Consider the following 19,369-nt stretch of genomic DNA (forward strand, 5'->3'; position numbering starts at 1 on the left):
TAGCGTTCGCTGTTTGCTTGATCAACGCCTCCTCTGGATAGCCGGCGTTGGCTTGATATGTTTTCCGCTAGATGGACATAGTTGTTCATATTTAGAGCTGTTCGAAAGTTCGTGTGTGTTTTTAGCGGCGATGGCTGCACTATCCCGGCCTTTTTCGACGTAGTTTGATGGCCTCCCGAATGCGCCTACAAATCGCCGAATGGGCTCGTTTTCGTCGTGACACCTGTCGAACAAAATGCGGCAGGGTGTCGCAGAAGTCTGTTGCCAGATTCGGGGGTCAATGTTGCCAGGCTGCCGCCAGATTTGGCAGATAAATTTGCCCCTGCGGTTCTAGCTTTCCCGTAAGGCTTCTGTGTCACCCGCGGTGCATTTCGAAAGTGCCTGTGCGACATCGGCCGTTTTGATGAGCGGAACGAACGGACCCCGCTTGTTGCAGAAGTCAGGACGCGTTTTTTCGCTGCATATCTGACTCGCAGTAGGGAATCCACGCGCAACGACTCGTTTGAGTCCACGTGCGCGTAAGGGAAACTGAATTAATGGCGTCTCTCGCACTTCCAATCACATCGCTCGACGGCCGTTTAACCTTGCAAAAAAATGGGACAGCGTCGCTTGGCACTGCCTCTGTGAGCGGTGGGCGGATCACGGAGGCCGTGCATAACTATGTGAGGTGCAGAAAGCTTACGATGCCCCCGATGCTGGAGGCAGTGCAGAAGCACGTTAATTAGGTACAGAAACATTTCCGAGGGGGCCGGCCCAGACAACACACTACATCCCAGGGACTTCCCAAAAAAGTCCAAACGTCCCACATCCCAACAAGGTGGTTTTTAGGACGTCCTTTAGACATCTGCATAGGGATCATTCCTAAAACATCCCTTGTAGGATCTGATTGGGACTTCAAGTTAGCGGTGAAATAAGCTACCGTGTTGAAAATTGGCGATCCTAAACAATCCGTAAAAGCAACTCCGCCGGAGTGCATGGTTGGCGCGCGATATATCCGCATTTTTTGTGAAAGTGTTCGTTTCTGTTTTTTTTTCTAAATGTCACGCCGTCATGAGGACGAGGGATCGATTGCTGACTGCGTGAGCAAGTGTCGCACTTGGTGGAGGCGGTACGACGCACGTACTCGCGCCACTATGCTCACGCAACGTTTATGCTCACGCACGCCGTCCTTTTCGTGAAAGAGCAGAGACCGGTGGCCGCCGGTGGCTGCGCCGCCCGAGCGGTGGTGTCGTATTTATAAAAACACCGACATGTTAACTTTAGAAGAGTTGAATGAAATATTGTTATTTTATTGTTTTATTTTTTAGGTTTCATACTCAATTGTTCTTTAATTGCGCTTACTGTGAGCCAACACCTCCTCAAATAGTGGAGGATTTGCTGCGAGCACTGCGCAGACATTGCCATCGCCATCATGGCGCCCGGCGTGTTTGGAGTTTGGATAGTTTGGACTCTTCGTTGGCCTCGTTTTTAGGTGTTTGATCCGTGACGTTTCGTCGAAAAATCACAAGCGCGCATGCCGTAGGTACCGTAGGTGTTTGCCTGGTTGCAAGATCTTGCCGATTTCAACGTTTTTCCCCCTCTTCGGTAAGTACTTGACATGCCTGGATTACTGCTATCAGCACGTTCTTAGCACTTTCTTCTTTGGTTCCCCACCGAGCGCAGGTTGGCGTACGCTGAACTGGACCCTCGCAGCAAGAATGACACGTGGGAGTAAGTTTTATTTGTGACGCGATTTGGTTTATCTTCCGCAGAAACTGTTGAGCTCACAATGCTGATATGTTGTTGTCGGCCACGTGTGTCGATTGACACCGCGATCGTGGAACACATGGCTGATCTGCCTCGAATAACTGCAAGACGGCGCGTGCGTAGTGCCGTGGAGAACGATCAGAAGTCCTGGACGACAAAGAAAAAACTTCAAAGGTTTGTTGTACATGTTTTCTACGGCAACTGACATAAACGTAAAAAAAAATTTGGAATGGTCAAATGTATGTGTCAAGTAAATATTCCTTTAACTATTTGTAGTGGGCTGTGGACATGAATTAAGCATTGCTGCACATAAGACTGGCTTGCCCTCAGTTTATGCCCAGTACCAAATTTTTTGCTCTCATTATGACACCATTTGTAAGAAAAGCCAGAACTTATGTTCAAAACAGCGCATATTCATGCTATTCTTTTATTGAGTTGCATGTGTGAGTCCTGCTGCTGGCCATCAGTTAGCCGGTTATCAGAAGAAAAGGGCACAGCCCAGTCTTTGTACTGGTATATACCGTATCTTTTGTGACTATGATCATGATTTTTGTCTTACTGAAACAAGAAACTGCAAAAATATATGTTGGTGTTTCTGCTACATCTCTATGAAGCAGCAGAACCTGTTGCTCAGTCACTTGGTGCATATTAGCAACTGGCACCTTGTCTGGCTTCCCTATACCTCCACCTTTTTTCAGTGCATCTTGTTTTCATCCTTTACCAGCAGTCAGGTAGTTTCACGCAACCGAAATGACCAGCTAGCCTACTCTCTTAGTCAAGTAGGTTTTACTTCCAAACAAATGTAGCACATTTGTGATATGCACTGTTGCTCAATTATATTCTTTTTGCATGTGCTAGCTGTGTACACATATACATGGTCTTTTTTCTTTTTTTCAGCTGCTTCTAGTAGTGGTGCCCCTGGTGTGCACCTTATACCCCAAATGTCTGCACCTTTGCCTGCCGGTAATGACATAGAAAGTGCTCAGCTTCCTGGACCAACGCCTCCTCTAGAAAGATGCCTGCCGCGTGAGCCGAAAACCTCCTGCCCTACCCTTTCCCTCCTTCACCGTTTCTAATGAGGGCAGTAGCTGGCGATCCTTGCGGTGGCCGCTTGCAACACACATTTGCGCATGCGCACATTACTCCCCTCGACGTCACACTACGTCAGCCCCATTGAAAACAATAGGGGAGAACGTGGCGCCATCTCTCGACAAGCGACCACAACTCAAGGCAGGACGGCTACAATGGGATAGCCAGCGACGCCGCAGGCATGTTTCTAGAGGAGGCGTTGCCTGGACATACGCATGCAGGTTACAAGACGGAAAGCGTGCAGCTTAGACTTCATGCTTGTAAATGCGAAAGTCGTCACCGACACAATTAGAGTAAGCTAAAAGGAGAAATTTCTGCTTATGAGCCGGTAATTATGAAGCAGGCTTTACTCCTCTTAAACTAGCAGACATGCAACAACATAGTCGTGCTATGTTTGTTTTGTGTGCCATTTTCATGCATATTTGTGCTTGCAGTGGATATGCATATACATGAAGGATTTGTTTTTGTTTTCCTCAGCTGCCTCTGCGAGCCCTGCTCCTGGACAACAGCTGGGAGGCTCTGTGTTTAAACGCGTGCACCTTGGACGTCATGCTCGTAAATACCAATTCCTTTGTCATTCCTGGCATGAATTTCGTTGGTAAAGCAATAAGTAAAATCGTGCATTGTTGTTTACAAGCACTTCAGTATGAACCAGGCTTAAAGGAGAAGGGACCGACAACTGGCCAGAACTTGTGATTAGATCCTGTCAGAAATGAAAAGACCGCGCTATATACTGACATATTCCAGCATCCTTTTCGCGCTGTGAGTAGGATTTATATCTCTAAATTGTGTTTAAAAGTAACAAAAAAAAGGTATGTCATGCAACCTATCACGAGAGCCTTGAAGCTAGATTGCGGAGTACGTAGTCTGATGCCGTCATGTGTCCCATAATTAGTCCTAAAAATATTAGTATGTGTATTATTATCCATCCCTGCTCTATTCTGTGCTGCTTATGAGGTAAAAGGAGTTGCATGGTGACAAGAAACGGCGCTGCCTTCACGGTAGCCAGCGGACCATGTCGAGCCGTGACGCATGCGCGCGAGTACACACACACGCAGTAAACCGCCGCGCTCGAACACGAACCGCTCTCACGCTCACTGTTTGCTGCATGTCTTATCACGTATGTATACGACTTCATATCCGTCGCAGATAGAAAAATTCGAATTACAAATGTTTCACGGCATTTTCCACATTACCATTCCTTGATTATACACTCTGACTGGTAAGCTTTCTGTCGCGCTAAGGAAAATAGGTACCATAAACGTTGGTTGTCGGTGCCTTTAACCTTTTAACGCACACACAGGACAAAATAGGCATGCTATAGACCTTTTCACAGGAGCAGCCTCGAACCAGTCAGCAGCAGGGGTAGAGGGTATGCTCTCAGTGTTGCCATCGTGCTTTGGGCTGCGCCACTGCCGTGTTTGTGCTGCTTTGGTACGCGTTTGTGTGACTGTGTTGTGCGCCCGTCTCTGATACGAAGTGACTATCATGGCAGAAAATTTACTGCATTCGCATAGCAAGTCATCTGGCCATCACTGTGTCGTGTGCGAGTGAACGAACAAGCAGCAGAAGAGCAATATTTTAGGTGCAATCGTGTGTCCGCAGCACAGTACGCCACGCGATGAGTGCAAGTGTGGCATGTTCGCGCTGCATCGTTTTCCTTCGTCGCCTGAATTGCGGCAGCAGTGGGTGGCTTCAGTAAATCGGAAGAACTTCCGCGTGTCGCCATCGTCACGCCTCTCTTCCCGGTATTTCGTTGGCGGCAAGAAAACCGACGAGAACAACGTTCCCGTGCAGCACCCTGGATAGGAAGGTACGCAAGCCACAGATGACTCACCTAGTAACTCGTAAGAATGTTACGGATTCGTACTTCATATCGTCCATAATACAGCGGCCGACACGGCTGCAAACTCCGCCTTGTCCGGTTACGCATGTGCAGCCTGCGCGCGCCGTACTTCACCGGAGGGCCTCGCGGCAACCCACGCGCGATGGGGCCTACTGCTCACGGTTTGCGACGGTGTCACATTCCCCTTCACCAGCACGACTTTTTCCTTGACATTGTGCTCCAGTGACTTGACCCCCCCAGCCAGACTGCACGTAGTTGTGCGACTCCAGTGCCTCGTATAGCTACACACCTGGCAAAGACCCCACACATTCGCCTCAACGTATATTAACAATGTTCACTCGCCGTATTTCTGGCCACTCACACGTGTCCTCGACCTAGTCTTCGACGTCGTTGGGGTGAATGTAGGTCAAGGTATCTGTGAAGAAGAATTGTGCGGTGTTTACAGTTTACAGCTGACAAACTTACGCGCCGCGAACGAGTATGCGCGGAGGTTGAAACTGATGAATGATCCGTAGACGTTTAGTATACGCCAATAAAGAAAATCGGCAGACAGCTGCAAGAACATTCTAGTTACCGTTAATTAAGACTTCACGCCGTGATCGACCTTTTACTACGCTTGCTGCTACTGGTACCGACGACGAAGCACTGCCGTTCGCAGACGCGGAGCTCATTCTTGCGTTGCAAGCGCGAATGCGCGCCGCTGAACGGTTCAGACAGCGACGAATCGGTCAGTGGCAGCGACGATATCAAACAAAACAGTCTAAAGAAACGAAAAATCAGCAAACACACGCTTTAGCAAAGATCTCACACCAATGGATAGCGCGCCGGTTCGAGTACGCGCAGCCCAAGATGGCGATTTCGCCAATCTTGCACGTTAGGCGGCGCGCATTTCAATATGGCGCCCCCCTGGCATGAGAATTTGAAACGGTGTATATCCCCGTTGTGCACCATCTTTGTGGTGTTTGTGTGTGCAGTATGGACATGTACATTAAGGCTTTGTTTTTGTTCTCAGCAGCCTCTGCGAGCCCTGCTGTTGGACGCCAGCTAGAACGCTCTGCGTTTGAAAGCGTGCACCCCAGATGTCATGCTCGTAAATACAGAGTTCTTTGTCATTGTTCTCATGATTCTAGTGTTGACAAAGCAATAAGTAAAAGCAGGCACTTGTGCATCTGGAATGAGGTTTAACCCTGTCTCAGGATACATAAGACAATATAGTCACGCTATGTTCCTGTTGTTCACCATTTTCATGCATGTTTGTGTGTGCAGTACGTATACATACATGCAGGCTTTCTTTTTGTTTTCCTCAGCTGCCTCTGCAAGCCCTTGTGCTGGACACCATGGAAGGCCCTCCACTCGAAAGTGTGCACCTTAGACTACACGCTCATCAATACCAAGTTCTTTGTCCTACTCGGCATGATTGTAGTGCCATATAATAGTGAGGCAATAAATCATTTTTGCTGGTCACTTGATGTTCTATGCATGTTGCATGGTTTCCGAACACTTGGCTTGGTTTTAAGTGATCTAGTTATCTATGTGAAAAAAAAAGTGGGTTGGTTGGACGAGGAATATGCTTTCCTGGAGAGGCAACTGGCTCTCTCAGGTAGGGGGTGGTCGAGCGCAATGAAGAAAGTTAACATGTTATGGGAGCAGATGTCCCACCCTTTTGAAATAATCCTGAAGTAAAAAGTGGCCACATGTCCCAATAACATCCCAAACGCATGCAGTTTTGGGACATCCCAAAAAGGTCTTTTTTTGTATCACTTGGGATGTTTTTCCACCTTGTGTGGGACGTCTTTTGGAAGTCCCGAACTCCCAAAAGGGACGTCATTTGGATGTCCCTAGGATGCCTTTGCGTTGTCTGGGGGGGGGGGGGAGTATGAAACATACATACCACGGCTGGAGAATTGATGCACGTCGCATCTATCAGTGCTAGCTACGCCCGTAGGCTGCTTTATCGCCGCTGCTGGACGACACTGCTAGGTCTCAGCTGGTGGTGGGAGGCGCGCGACTCATGGAACTGTAAATGGGGGGTCCCTACATGGAAGAGGGGCTCCACCCACAGTAACCACAAACAACCAAAATTCCAATTAATGCATGTTTATTTTCTCCGGGCTTGAAAGAGCGCTACAAAAAGTAACAAAAAAGAATGAAAAAAAAAAGAACCGCACACAGCAGGTTGATCAAGTTGCATTGTCGCACTATCGTCAGGTGGTCCAAATAGACGAGTGCCTGATGAGGGGACGACGCAAGGCGAACCGAGGCCGCCTTCTGACTGGCGACAATGTTCCCCCCAGGCGCCGCAACAACTACGGTGGTGTGTCAGACAAGGGCCCATGGATTTTCGGCATGTTGTGCGTGTCCACGAAGGAGCTAAGGCTGTTCGAGATCGACAAAAGAGACGCGGCCACCCTTGGTCCTCTGATCGCAAAGAACGTTCTTCCCGGCACGACGGTGTTCAGTGACGAGTGGGCCGCATACCGGTGCATACCCGGCCTTGTAAATGCCAATGGGATGCCGCTAAACCTCGACTGGCACACCGTGAACCACAGCGTCAACTTCATCGACCCTGCAACAGGTGCCAACACGCAACGCATCGAAAGCGAGTGGCAGATAGCAAAACGACGACTCGTTGACAACGGCAACAAAACGACTCCCGCTCTCATGCGTTCTCACCTCGCCTGGCTGTGGTGGAGGTCCGTGAACGCACGTTCCGACGTGAAGGACAAGTTCCTTCGGCTCATCGAGGCCATCGCACGCCGGTATCCACTTTGAAGAGGATAGTGCGACAAATGCAACTGCTGTGTGTGGTTCTTTCTTTTTTTTTCATTGTTTTTTGTTACTTTTTGATAGCGCTCTTTCAAGCCCGGAGAAAATAAACATGCATTAATTGGAATTTTGGTTGTTTGTGGTTATTGTGGGTGGAGCCCCTCTTCCATGTAGGGCCCCCCATTTACAGTTCCACGAGCCGCGCGCCTCCCGTACCACCAGCTGAGACCTAGCAGGACGGTACGATTTTCCATGCGACGCGACGTCCGACACGGCGCTGGCGAAACCGGAATGGTGACCTTTCATAGCACCGGACAGCCGTCATCCCCTCTCCCCCACCGCCGCGTCGGCCGTCGCATCGCATGGAAAATCGTACCGTTTGTCTCGCCCTTAAAGCAGCCTACGGGCGTAGCTAGCACTGATATATGCGATGTGCATCAATTCTCCAGCCGCGGTATGTTTCATACTCCCCCCCCCCCCGCCCCCCTCGGAAATGTTTCTGTACCTAACGTGCTTCTGCACTGCCTCCAGCATCGGGGGCATCGCAAGCTTTCTGCACCTCATATAGTTATGCACTGCCTCCGTGATCCGCCCACCGATCACAGAGGCCGTGCAAAGCGACGTTGTCCCATTTTTTTTTTTTTTGCGAGGTTAATCGGCCGTCGAGCGATGCGCGATCGGAAGTGTGAGCGACGCCATTAATTCAGTTTCCCTTACGCGTACGTGGACTCAAACGAGTCGTTGCGCGTGGATTCCCTACTTCGAGTCAGATATCTTAATTGTACGGTTCACGCAGCGAAAAAACGCGTCCCGACTTCTGCAACTCGCGGGATCCGTTGGTTTCAAGGTCGCCATCTTGCGAGTGGTTGCAAGATGGCGATGCAAGATGGCGGATGACACAGAAGCCTTACGGGAAAGCTAGAACGGCAGGGGCAAATTTATCTGCCAAATCTGGCGGCAGTCTGGCAACATTGACCCCGAGTCTGGCAACAGACTTCTGCGACACCAAATAGAACCCTGCCCAAAATGCGTTAAGGAGACTCCTTCTACTACATGGCATTTAAGTAGTGTTTTTTTCCGAAGCAGCTGCAAGTAGCATCGTGGCTTTGTGGTAGGACACCTGCTTGCCACGCGAACGGCCCGGGTTCGATCCTCAATGAGACCCAAAATTTTATTATATGTTTTATTTGCTTCTTTCTCGATTTTTCGCTCACGGACGATTTTTCGCTCACAACCAACGGCGCCGACACCAACGCCGACGGCGGCATTTCTGCGACACGAGCTCTCTAACGCTATCGCGTTAAAACAAATTGAAGAGAGCGTTCTGTTCTTTGTCTCCTTTGTTTTTATTGCACTTCCTATCGAAACTGGATTCATGCTGCAAACCACTTTCCTTGCTGCAATATCTGCTACAAAACGCTCTTGATGATCCCCATTGCATTTGCAAAAAGAAAAGTGTAGTATACCATTGCCGAACAAACATTCATTGTACCCAGTACGTCCACTCAACTGTTTCCACCGTGAGCCCCTTTTTACACGAAATTACCGCAGGTTAAAGTAGAATCGTTAGCGAAACATTCGCCATCAAAGAGTAGATATTTGCTACTTAACACTTTGCTGTAGATTCAATGTTCTGGCAACACCACCTATATTATTTGCTCGGGCCTCTGTCGGGCCCGATCTGCCGTCTGGCCGGGCCGGGTAGGCGAAATTTTTTCTTGGGTTCGAACCGGGCCCAGGTCGCGCATTGAATCACCGGGCCGGGCTCGGGCGGGTAAACTTGTACGAGTTCCGGGCACGGGCCGAAAATCACGGCCCGTGCAGTGCTCTACTGTATATATGAGGGCCAGATATTCTGTGCTTCATATGCAGCATAAAAGCAGTGCTGGGGCCAGGATTTTCCCACTGTGGCAGGAGCCAGTATAATAGGTCGTGCGCCCTTGAAAGGACTAGCTAAAGGGTAAGCTTTCTAGCGTTTCAATGGGAGCCAACTGGCAGGGGGAACCACTCGAATTATGGAAATGTTTGCCTGGGTGTTTGGGTGTAATTGTGCATAAACACCTGACGCCCTTTTTTTCGTCTGGGTGTAATGTGCTTTTACACCCAACAAAAATGTTCACACCCGTTGAGTGAAAGTTTGAAATTACAGCCATTGTAAAGGTGTAGTCCTGTCTGGAACACCTATTTTTGGGGGTGTAGGGGTGTGAGTTATAGACACCAAATTACACCCATACGGATGTAATGTGTTTTATAGCGCGAGATTCACCTCTAGGTATTATATTATGAAACACTATGGTTCATTCGGATCATTCATGTATAAAAGACGACCTTTTGCGCCGACGATCATGCTAAGTCGACGCCCGATGTCCGTGCTCACCTGTCGCTGTATACAGCGAGTATCGCTTTTACGTTGAGTTTATCTTTTAGTTGGCACAAGTTGGTCCAATACAGAGTTTTCATCTGCACCATCTTCGGTTTTACGTACTTCACCGTCACAACCGCGTGAACATAATATGCATTCAGAGACAACCGACGCGTACTTAAGTTGAGGAAGACCGATTGTCGAGTGGGACATGAACGGCGTTTTTCGTGCCAAAACCGCCTTCTTCCTTCACAGTTTCTGCGTTGAAAGGGGAGCCTGTATAGTTTGCACACCTTTATGCACACCGTACTGTATACAGGGCACGCCCTCCCAAAACCTTCATATTCTTCTTTTTAATGCGAAGCATTCCTTGGTGGACTTGTGCGACTTTGAGCGCGTCCGTCCGTCCAAGTTCTAACGACCTACGACTTTGTGCTCTCCTGGCGGTTTCGTCAGTGGGATGTATACCAAAATTGGTATGGCATAACATGACTGGATTACGAACATAAATAACTGGTCATAAGACATGTATGTCATGTACGGCATGACTTACATGTCACGCTCATGGTGCGCTTGGGGCGCTAGCTTGATATACACCAAAATTCGTATCGCGCGACGTGACTGTATTACGAACATAAATGACAGGTCCTAACGTGCAAATGATGGCATGCATGTCATGTGCGGCATGATTTACATGGCACTGTCTTGGTGCGCTTCCGGCCGTTTTTTGTTCTTTTAACAAAACATAGTGATTCAAAGGGGATGGCAAAATATGCCGAGTCTTGCCGTCAGTGCTTCACTCTATAGCTCAATTTTGCCATTCTACAAGTATTTTAACGATCGGTGCAGATCTGTCGTGTGCTTGCTGCTCGTACTTAGCGTTATTGTAACCTCTGTTGTTGCACCCGTTAGCCCGAGTGACAAGCTTAGTTTCAGTCTGCGCATGCATTATCGCGTTTGCAGTACAAGTACAAATGTGTCAACATGCGCCGCTAAATAAAATAAACAATTAATACGTTGGATGTTAAGCCTGTGTCGATCCTTGGCGCACTAGTATGGTGGCTACTACTTATAACCGCCATTTCACTTGAAAAGATATATCCGTTTTCAAAGTCCGCCATATTCGCGAACAGAAATACCACAAGGTCGTATCCCCTGTATGTTCGCCTTTTGAGGCAATACGATGACAAAAAAAAAAAAGAGGGGGGTCCGGTACGGGGATGCATCCGCTTGAAAATAAAAATTTCAGAATGGGCTGTCATGCATTGCGTTGATAACACTCACCGGCAAAGAAAGAGAAGGAGAGGGCCATGAGCGGAAGCAGCTTCCGCAGACGAGGGCTGACCGTCATGGCAGCCGCTTCCGGTGGTCCTCGCGCCTGCGTGGGACGACAGAGAGTTGATGACAGTATACATAACAAACACACCGCATCCTTCACCCAGTAGGCCTTGCCGAGCAGACAGCGTTGTGATACAGGCATGCGCTCGGCAGTGGCCGATCTCTTAGACGACGACGAAAACAAGAGCAGTGTGCCTAACACGCTCGACCGCATTCGGGCTTTCTGGCTTGAGCCTTGCTCGGTGGTTTCAGACCTTCATTCACTGACCCTTCAGTCTGAACGCAGCATCACAGGCTTCTCGGTTGTTTTCGAGATAATGGCCCACAAAGATTATCTGAGAAATGCCGATTGCATTACGTCAAATGTCACAGTGGAGTTGATGCAAAAGAAGTGTAAAAGCTAGGCAGAAAACAAAACAAATCAAGCGGTCTTTTATACATTTGCCGAAGACGACTCGAAGGCGAAAGCCATCTTTTTCTTCTCTTGAACTCGGTTACAGTGCAAAAAGAAAAAAAAAAGAAGGAAAGGAACAACATGACGCTGACTCTCAACTGATATTTTATTGAAAACTTGTGAATATATAGCAAGTGCAAGACCCGTGACATGCGCAAGACACAAAGAGACATCGTCAAGATTGTAGATAATCAAGATTGGCACAGGTAACTATTCTTCTCATGAAGAGCGACTGGCGGTTCACTGATAGAAGTCTTGTCTCTAATCGTTATATTGTAGGCCTCAGCATTTTCTCTTGTCAATTGGTTCGCATGTTTCAAAATGACGGTGGTTTTGCTAAAGATGGGACGGCAACCACATGACCTGCAATGCTCCGGTATGAAGTCGCGCAACTCCTTGAAGCTCATGCTCTCTTAGTCCAAGATTCACACACCGTTTCGTCTGCCCCACGCACTCTCCACCGCGAGATAATGGAATGACATGCACAGCTTGTTTAACACATATGATGTATACTTGTTAAACGAGAAGCATTTCTTAACGAACCTTTGGCACTTGGATCGCTTCTATTTATCTATCTATCTGTCTATCTATCTATCTATCTATCTATCTATCTATCTATCTATCTATCTATCTATCTATCTATCTATCTACGTCTGGTGCTCTGATGATCGCCTTCTTAACTTAGTGTAGACCAGAACTGGCATGGGAGGGTAAGAGGACTTGACGAATATTACTATCGGGTCATGACATGAATAACGTGAAAATTCTGTCGCGTACGTCGTCAAACCCCTTCCTCCAGACATGTGTGGCACATACCCGTTTACCACAGGCCACGCTGTACGGGTATGCGCCACAGGTGATTGACAGTTTATATCTGCTCAGGAACGGCGACAACAGACATTGGTAATTTAAATGCGAGTGCGTTAAGAGAAACCGACATCGGCAGCATTGACCCGACGAATGCAAAGAATAAAAATTAGGATCCCAGGAGGAATCGAACCCAAGCATTCTGCGTGGCAGTCAGGTGTTCTACTACGGAGCCACGCCAGGTCTATAAACTGGTTTGAAAAAACTGCCTATGCAGGCGTAATGTCGGTGCAACGTCAATTGTGGTTGTGGTGCTGGCTATCTAATTTAAAGCAATAAACACTGCATATGTACTCCTACGATACAGGCGTCATATCAGATTAATGTCTGTGGTTCCAGTGTTGCCTCCGCTTTTATAGCAGTCTAATAAACATTAAATTTGTATTCCTATGATTCATCAAGCTGTGCTGAAGCATTGCTCGACCTCGGAGGAATACATTAACGAAAGTTACGTATGATATTCACATGACTGCACCATAAAGTGCACTTAGTTTCGATAATACTGACGTACGTACTCTAACGCGAGGGCTGACGTTACGTCGCACCATAAGTTACCCTTTAAACGCCAGTGTTGTCGACGTCCTTGGTAAGTCCACGATGTGCACACAGCTGCTACACTTACAAAAACACGTCAATCCACCTCGTAACGCTTGGCTCAATACCATAAAGTAGAGCATAGAAGTACTCGCTGACTGCTTCGCATGAAACCGATTCCCGCAACGCGTGGGAGCTGCCGAATTTCTCTACACAAGTGCACAGTCATGCATTTAGTCGTGCAGAAAATACAATACAATGCAATAATAAGATAGCCACGACGTCCATTCACTACTGCTTACAACAAGTCCGAGTCAGGTTTATCTTGCGATAATTTGCGAATGATACAGACATTCATGAGCTGTCGTCACCTCCTTCCAGCCTGCGGCATGTCTGAGCTGTAGTTTTTACGTGCGAAGCATTTCTAGCGAACCTCAGGCACTTTGGCCGTTTCTATCTACGTATCTATCTAACCGCCTACGTCTGGGCGCTCTCCTGGTCATCTACATAACTTGTAATCATAGGTCGGCACTGTAAGAGAATACTCACTCACACTCACTCACCCCAATTTTTTCAGTCTTCGCACTCACTCACGTTCACACTCACGCCTACTCACACTCATAGGCACTCACTCACGTTCATACTCACGGCTACTCACACTCGTAGGCACTCACTCATGTTCATACTCACACCTACTCACACATATAGGCACTCACTCGCGTTCATACTCACGCCCACTCACACTCATAGGCACTCACTCACGTTCATACTCACGGCTACTCACACTCATAGGCACTCACTCACGTTCATACTCACACTTACTCACACATATAGGCACTCACTCGCGTTCATACTCATGCCTACTCACACTCATAGGCTCTCACTCACGTTCATACTCACGCCCACTCACACTCATAGGCACTCACTCACGTTCATACTCACGCCTACTCACACTCATAGACACTCACTCACCTTCATACTCACGCCTACTCACACTCATAGGCACTCACTCACGTTCATACTCACACCTACTCACACTCATAAGCATTCACTCACGTTCATACTCACACCTACTCACACATATAGGCACTCACTCGCGTTCATACTCACGCCCACTCACACTCATAGGCACTCACTCACGTTCATACTCACGGCTACTCACACTCATAGGCACTCACTCACGTTCATACTCACACTTACTCACACATATAGGCACTCACTCGCGTTCATACTCATGCCTACTCACACTCATAGGCTCTCACTCACGTTCATACTCACGGCTACTCACACTCATAGGCACTCACTCGCGTTCATACTCACACTTACTCACACATATAGGCACTCACTCGCGTTCATACTCATGCCTACTCACACTCATAGGCACTCACTCGCGTTCATACTCACGCCCACTCACACTCATAGGCACTCACTCACGTTCATACTCACGGCTACTCACACTCATAGGCACTCACTCGCGTTCATACTCACACTTACTCACACATATAGGCACTCACTCGCGTTCATACTCATGCCTACTCACACTCATAGGCACTCACTCGCGTTCATACTCACGCCCACTCACACTCATAGGCACTCACTCACGTTCATACTCACGCCTACTCACACTCATAGGCACTCACTCACGTTCATACTCACACCTACTCACACTCATAAGCATTCACTCACGTTCATACTCACACCTACTCACACATATAGGCACTCACTCGCGTTCATACTCACGCCCACTCACACTCATAGGCACTCACTCACGTTCATACTCACGCCTACTCACACTCATAGGCACTCACTCACGTTCATACTCACACCTACTCACACATATAGGCACTCACTCGTGTTCATACTCACGCCCACTCACACTCATAGGCACTCACTCGCGTTCATACTCACGCCCACTCACACTCATAGGCACTCACTCACGTTCATACTCACGGCTACTCACACTCATAGGCACTCACTCGCGTTCATACTCACACTTACTCACACATATAGGCACTCACTCGCGTTCATACTCATGCCTACTCACACTCATAGGCTCTCACTCACGTTCATACTCACGCCCACTCACACTCATAGGCACTCACTCACGTTCATACTCACGCCTACTCACACTCATAGACACTCACTCACCTTCATACTCACGCCTACTCACACTCATAGGCACTCACTCACGTTCATACTCACACCTACTCACACTCATAAGCATTCACTCACGTTCATACTCACACCTACTCACACATATAGGCACTCACTCGCGTTCATACTCACGCCCACTCACACTCATAGGCACTCACTCACGTTCATATTCACGGCTACTCACACTCATAGGCACTCACTCACGTTCATACTCACACTTACTCACACATATAGGCACTCACTCGCGTTCATACTCATGCCTACTCACACTCATAGGCTCTCACTCACGTTCATACTCACGCCCACTCACACTCATAGGCACTCACTCACGTTCATACTCACGCCTACTCACACTCATAGACACTCACTCACCTTCATACTCACGCCTACTCACACTCATAGGCACTCACTCACGTTCATACTCACACCTACTCACACTCATAAGCATTCACTCACGTTCATACTCACACCTACTCACACTCATAGGCATTCACTCACGTTCATACTCACACTCATAGACACTCACTCACGTTCATACTCACGCCTACTCACACTCATAGGCACTCATTCACGTTCATACTCACGCCTACTCACACTCATAGACACTCATTCACGTTCATACTCACGCCTACTCACATTCATAGGCACTCACTCACGTTCATATTCACGCCTACTCACACTCATAGGCACTCACTCACGTTCATATTCACGCCTACTCACACTCATAGGCACTCACTCACATTCATACTCACACTTACAAGCACTCACTCACGTTCATACTCACGCCTACTCACACTCATAGGCACTCACTCACGTTCATACTCACACTTACAGGCACTCACCCACGTTCATACTCACGCCTACTCACACTCATACTCACTCACTCAAGTTCATACTCACGCTTGCTTACACTCATAGACACTCACTCAAGTTCATATTCACATTTACAGGCACTCACTCACGTTCATAATCACGCCTACTCACAGTCATACGTACTCAATCACGTTCATACTCACACCTACTCCTACTCATAGGCGCTCACTCACGTTCATACTCACGCCCACCAACACCCACTGATGGGCATACTCACGCCCATACTCGCGCCCACTCACACCCAGTGAAGTTCATACTCACGCTTCCTCACACTCATAGGCACTCACTCACGTTCATGCTCACACGTCACGACCATTGGTACTCACTCGTGTTCATACTAACGCCCGCTCAGACTCATAAGTGTTCACTCACTTTCAGTAACGCCTCTCGCACTCATTGGTACTCACTCACGTTCATACTCACGTGCACTGACTATCATACCTACTCACTCACGTTCACACTCACACGTACACACACTCATAGCACTTACTCACGCTCTTACTCACAACTACTCCTACTAACTCACGTTCACACTCACGCCATCTCATACTCATAGGCACTCACTCACGTTCATACTCACGCCCACTTACGCTCATAAGTACTCACGTTCACACTCAAGGGTACTCACACTTATGGGCACTCGCTCACGTTTATACTCATACCTGCTCATACCCATCGGTACTCACCGACCCATTCACACTGGTAAGTACTGACTCACACCTACTCACACCGGTGCTCACGTTCATGCTCACACTTACTCATAGCCATTTGTACTCACGTTCACTCATGTCTACTCACTCCCATGGGTACTCACTCACATTCATACTCACACCTATTACACTCGTATGTTGTCTTCATACTTATGTCTTCTCATATCCCTCGTCACTCACTCATACTCACATTCACGCCTTTGAAATGAGCCTACTCATGAATGAACATGCCAGGCTTTCCGCTCTACTTACACTCACATGCGGCCCCCTGATGTCCATATTGAAGTACACTCCCGTTCACAGATACTCGCGTTTACACGTCCAATAGCTCCCATCTTCGATCATTACCACTCACACCTAAAGTCCCTAGATTTTTAGAAAAATCTAGGGACTTTACTCATACCTACTCAACCTCGCCGGGTCTCATTCACATCTCTCTGTCACACTGGACAAAAGTTTTGTATGCATTCGCATCTAAGATGATCATCTCTCATATATTCTCGTTATATCCGTACGTGCAGATTTGTAAGTTTGTAATGGATAGTCTCAGGGACAAACCGCGGATGTTAACACTGGTTCAAGGGAAATGTGCTATGTATATGTATTATTATTTTTTTATTTGAACTTTATTCAGACAGACATTGTCTGGGATAAAAGGGGCTAAAGGCAGATGCAACTCCCTGACAAAGGCCCCCCTACCCATACATTGCTCAGGGGATGTCATATGGGATGTCGGGACCGCGGAATGGCGAATTATCGAAAGTATCAAGGAAACCATAAACAAGTGTCTAATACATCAATGCATTTGCATTTTCTTGATGACCACTTAAATTCAGGGTACATATCTGGCATAAAAGCAATGCAAATGCCGCAAATTTCTTCATTCGCAACTCCGTTCACAATGTGACCGCGGCTCAAGACAGCCGTGTCTTAACGCTAAACGTTATCTGCCCCCCTCCCTTAATTCGCAATGCCCACGAACTATCGGTGGCGCGCCGTGCTTTTAAAGATGGCGCCAGGAGGAGGGTCAACCCGTTTGTTAGCATAGGAACATAGGACGTGCGGACGTACGGCCCGTACCACTTTCACCGGATGAAGTCATGAGCTGCGCTGAAATGGATATGAGACGAAAATACTTTCCCAAACCATGGAAAGTGCAAGGACTCGCCACCTAATTATTTGCTGCGGTGTGAAAGGTTATATTTCAGCTCCTTTACCATGCATAACGATGCTTCGCGAAATCCTGTGCGTGCTACACAAAACTGCATGATCTAGAATTGACGTATGAGCTGAACGACACTCCGAGGTATATAGTACGTACCGAGCCTACCTGACGGATTTGCGGCAGTAGTAGGCCGCCAGCGAGTAGCGCCATCGCTGCTGCACGGGACCACACGTTTAACGTGGTGATGGTTTGCAAACATAATACGCCGTCGTCATTACTTGCGCAGTCGGGAACGCGGAGTTACGTCTTCAACGGAACACAAGCATTTAACATACCATTCAGTAGCGCTTGTGTCACAGCCATGCTGAGACTCTAGCCGTGTGCAATTCACTTCACTCGCATGTTGCAGGTTCGATCAGCACGATCGAAACATGAATATCGAAAAGAATGCACACGCATGCTTTTCGCAACGTCGAAGAAGTTAGCCGAGAGGCGTGGATTGTGGCCATTGTGGCCGTGAATGCACGTTCCATCGCTCAAACCATTTCGCTTCGCTGGTCGAGCTCGGGCGTGTTGGTGGCATGCGGCGCTCCATAATATCCACAATAATTGCGATACATGTAATTCACAAGAGGAACTATGGTTTTATTTTGATCTCGCTCAAGGTTATTATACACTAAATACAGTCAAAGTGACTTACGAGCGTGAAAGAACATTAACGCACGAGGGGACGTGAAGTGCAACTCGCTCCTCGTGAGTTAGCAGTTCTGGTTCATCGTCGCTGTCACTCTCGGTGCTTTCAGTCATCTATGTCCAGTGAAAAATCCTCGTCGTCAAGATGGTTTCCTTCAACATCGCTGCTGAAAGCAATCTGAAGAATTTCCTCCGCCGAACGACTTCGACCACTCCGCGTCACCACGTTTACAATTAGAGAGACATCTGGGCGCGAACATTTTGCTCTCAAACCGGTCAACAAGCAACTCGCTTGCAGCGTGCTGCCACCTATCAACAAACGTACAAAAACAAGCGGCGCCGCGGTGGCTATGAAACCCAACACTACCAACACACTGGCGAAGGACGGCGTGGATGGAAAGCGTTCGCTCCACGAAAGGCGTCGAGAAGACGCGTCCTCGAATGATTGAAACGTCGCTCGCACGATTCGTAACAGCGCTTTGCTGACAAAGGATAGATGTTAGAACTATTTTAATGTGTCGCTAACTTGAGATCGCTCAGTTATTCGCAATGCCCATAGACTGTCGCGCCGCCAAGCGGAATTCAGGAGCGTCCTCTCGAGGAGGGTTAGTAGACGATAAAATGGCAGCACTACGCAGTCGCTCCCTTGTTCGGCTGTGCTAACCTCAGTGTTAACGCACTGGCAAGGAAGGAACACTACGACTTTGCATGTTCCCTGCATCAGTGAACAAACCGGGCCCTCCGTGACATGAGAAATCTGATTCATTCTTGC

At 48.1% G+C, this 19,369-nt stretch overlaps 1 protein-coding gene and 1 long non-coding RNA gene across 3 annotated transcripts in view; one reads left to right on the forward strand and one right to left on the reverse strand.

Moving 5' to 3' along the window:
• Positions 1-19,369, reverse strand: part of LOC119382425 (uncharacterized) — a 161,226-nt gene that overhangs the window by 98,939 nt on the left and 42,918 nt on the right. The window contains exon 2 of the mRNA XM_037650122.2: positions 11,094-11,187. Within this exon, the coding sequence (XP_037506050.1) occupies positions 11,094-11,160 (67 nt within the window). The 5' untranslated portion in view covers positions 11,161-11,187. The remainder of the gene's footprint in view (positions 1-11,093; positions 11,188-19,369) is intronic.
• On the forward strand, positions 1,422-6,139 carry LOC119382428 (uncharacterized). 2 transcript variants are annotated; one of them, XR_007415048.1, is made up of 5 exons: positions 1,422-1,584; positions 1,663-1,920; positions 3,313-3,390; positions 5,697-5,771; positions 5,989-6,139. It is a non-coding gene; the product is annotated as an uncharacterized LOC119382428 (long non-coding RNA). The 2 variants fall into 2 exon arrangements; XR_005181531.2 differs by having other exon boundaries at positions 1,440-1,584; positions 1,663-1,710.

Source organism: Rhipicephalus sanguineus, chromosome 2 (genome assembly GCF_013339695.2).
Source record: "Rhipicephalus sanguineus isolate Rsan-2018 chromosome 2, BIME_Rsan_1.4, whole genome shotgun sequence".
Taxonomy (NCBI): Eukaryota; Metazoa; Arthropoda; class Arachnida; order Ixodida; family Ixodidae; genus Rhipicephalus; species Rhipicephalus sanguineus.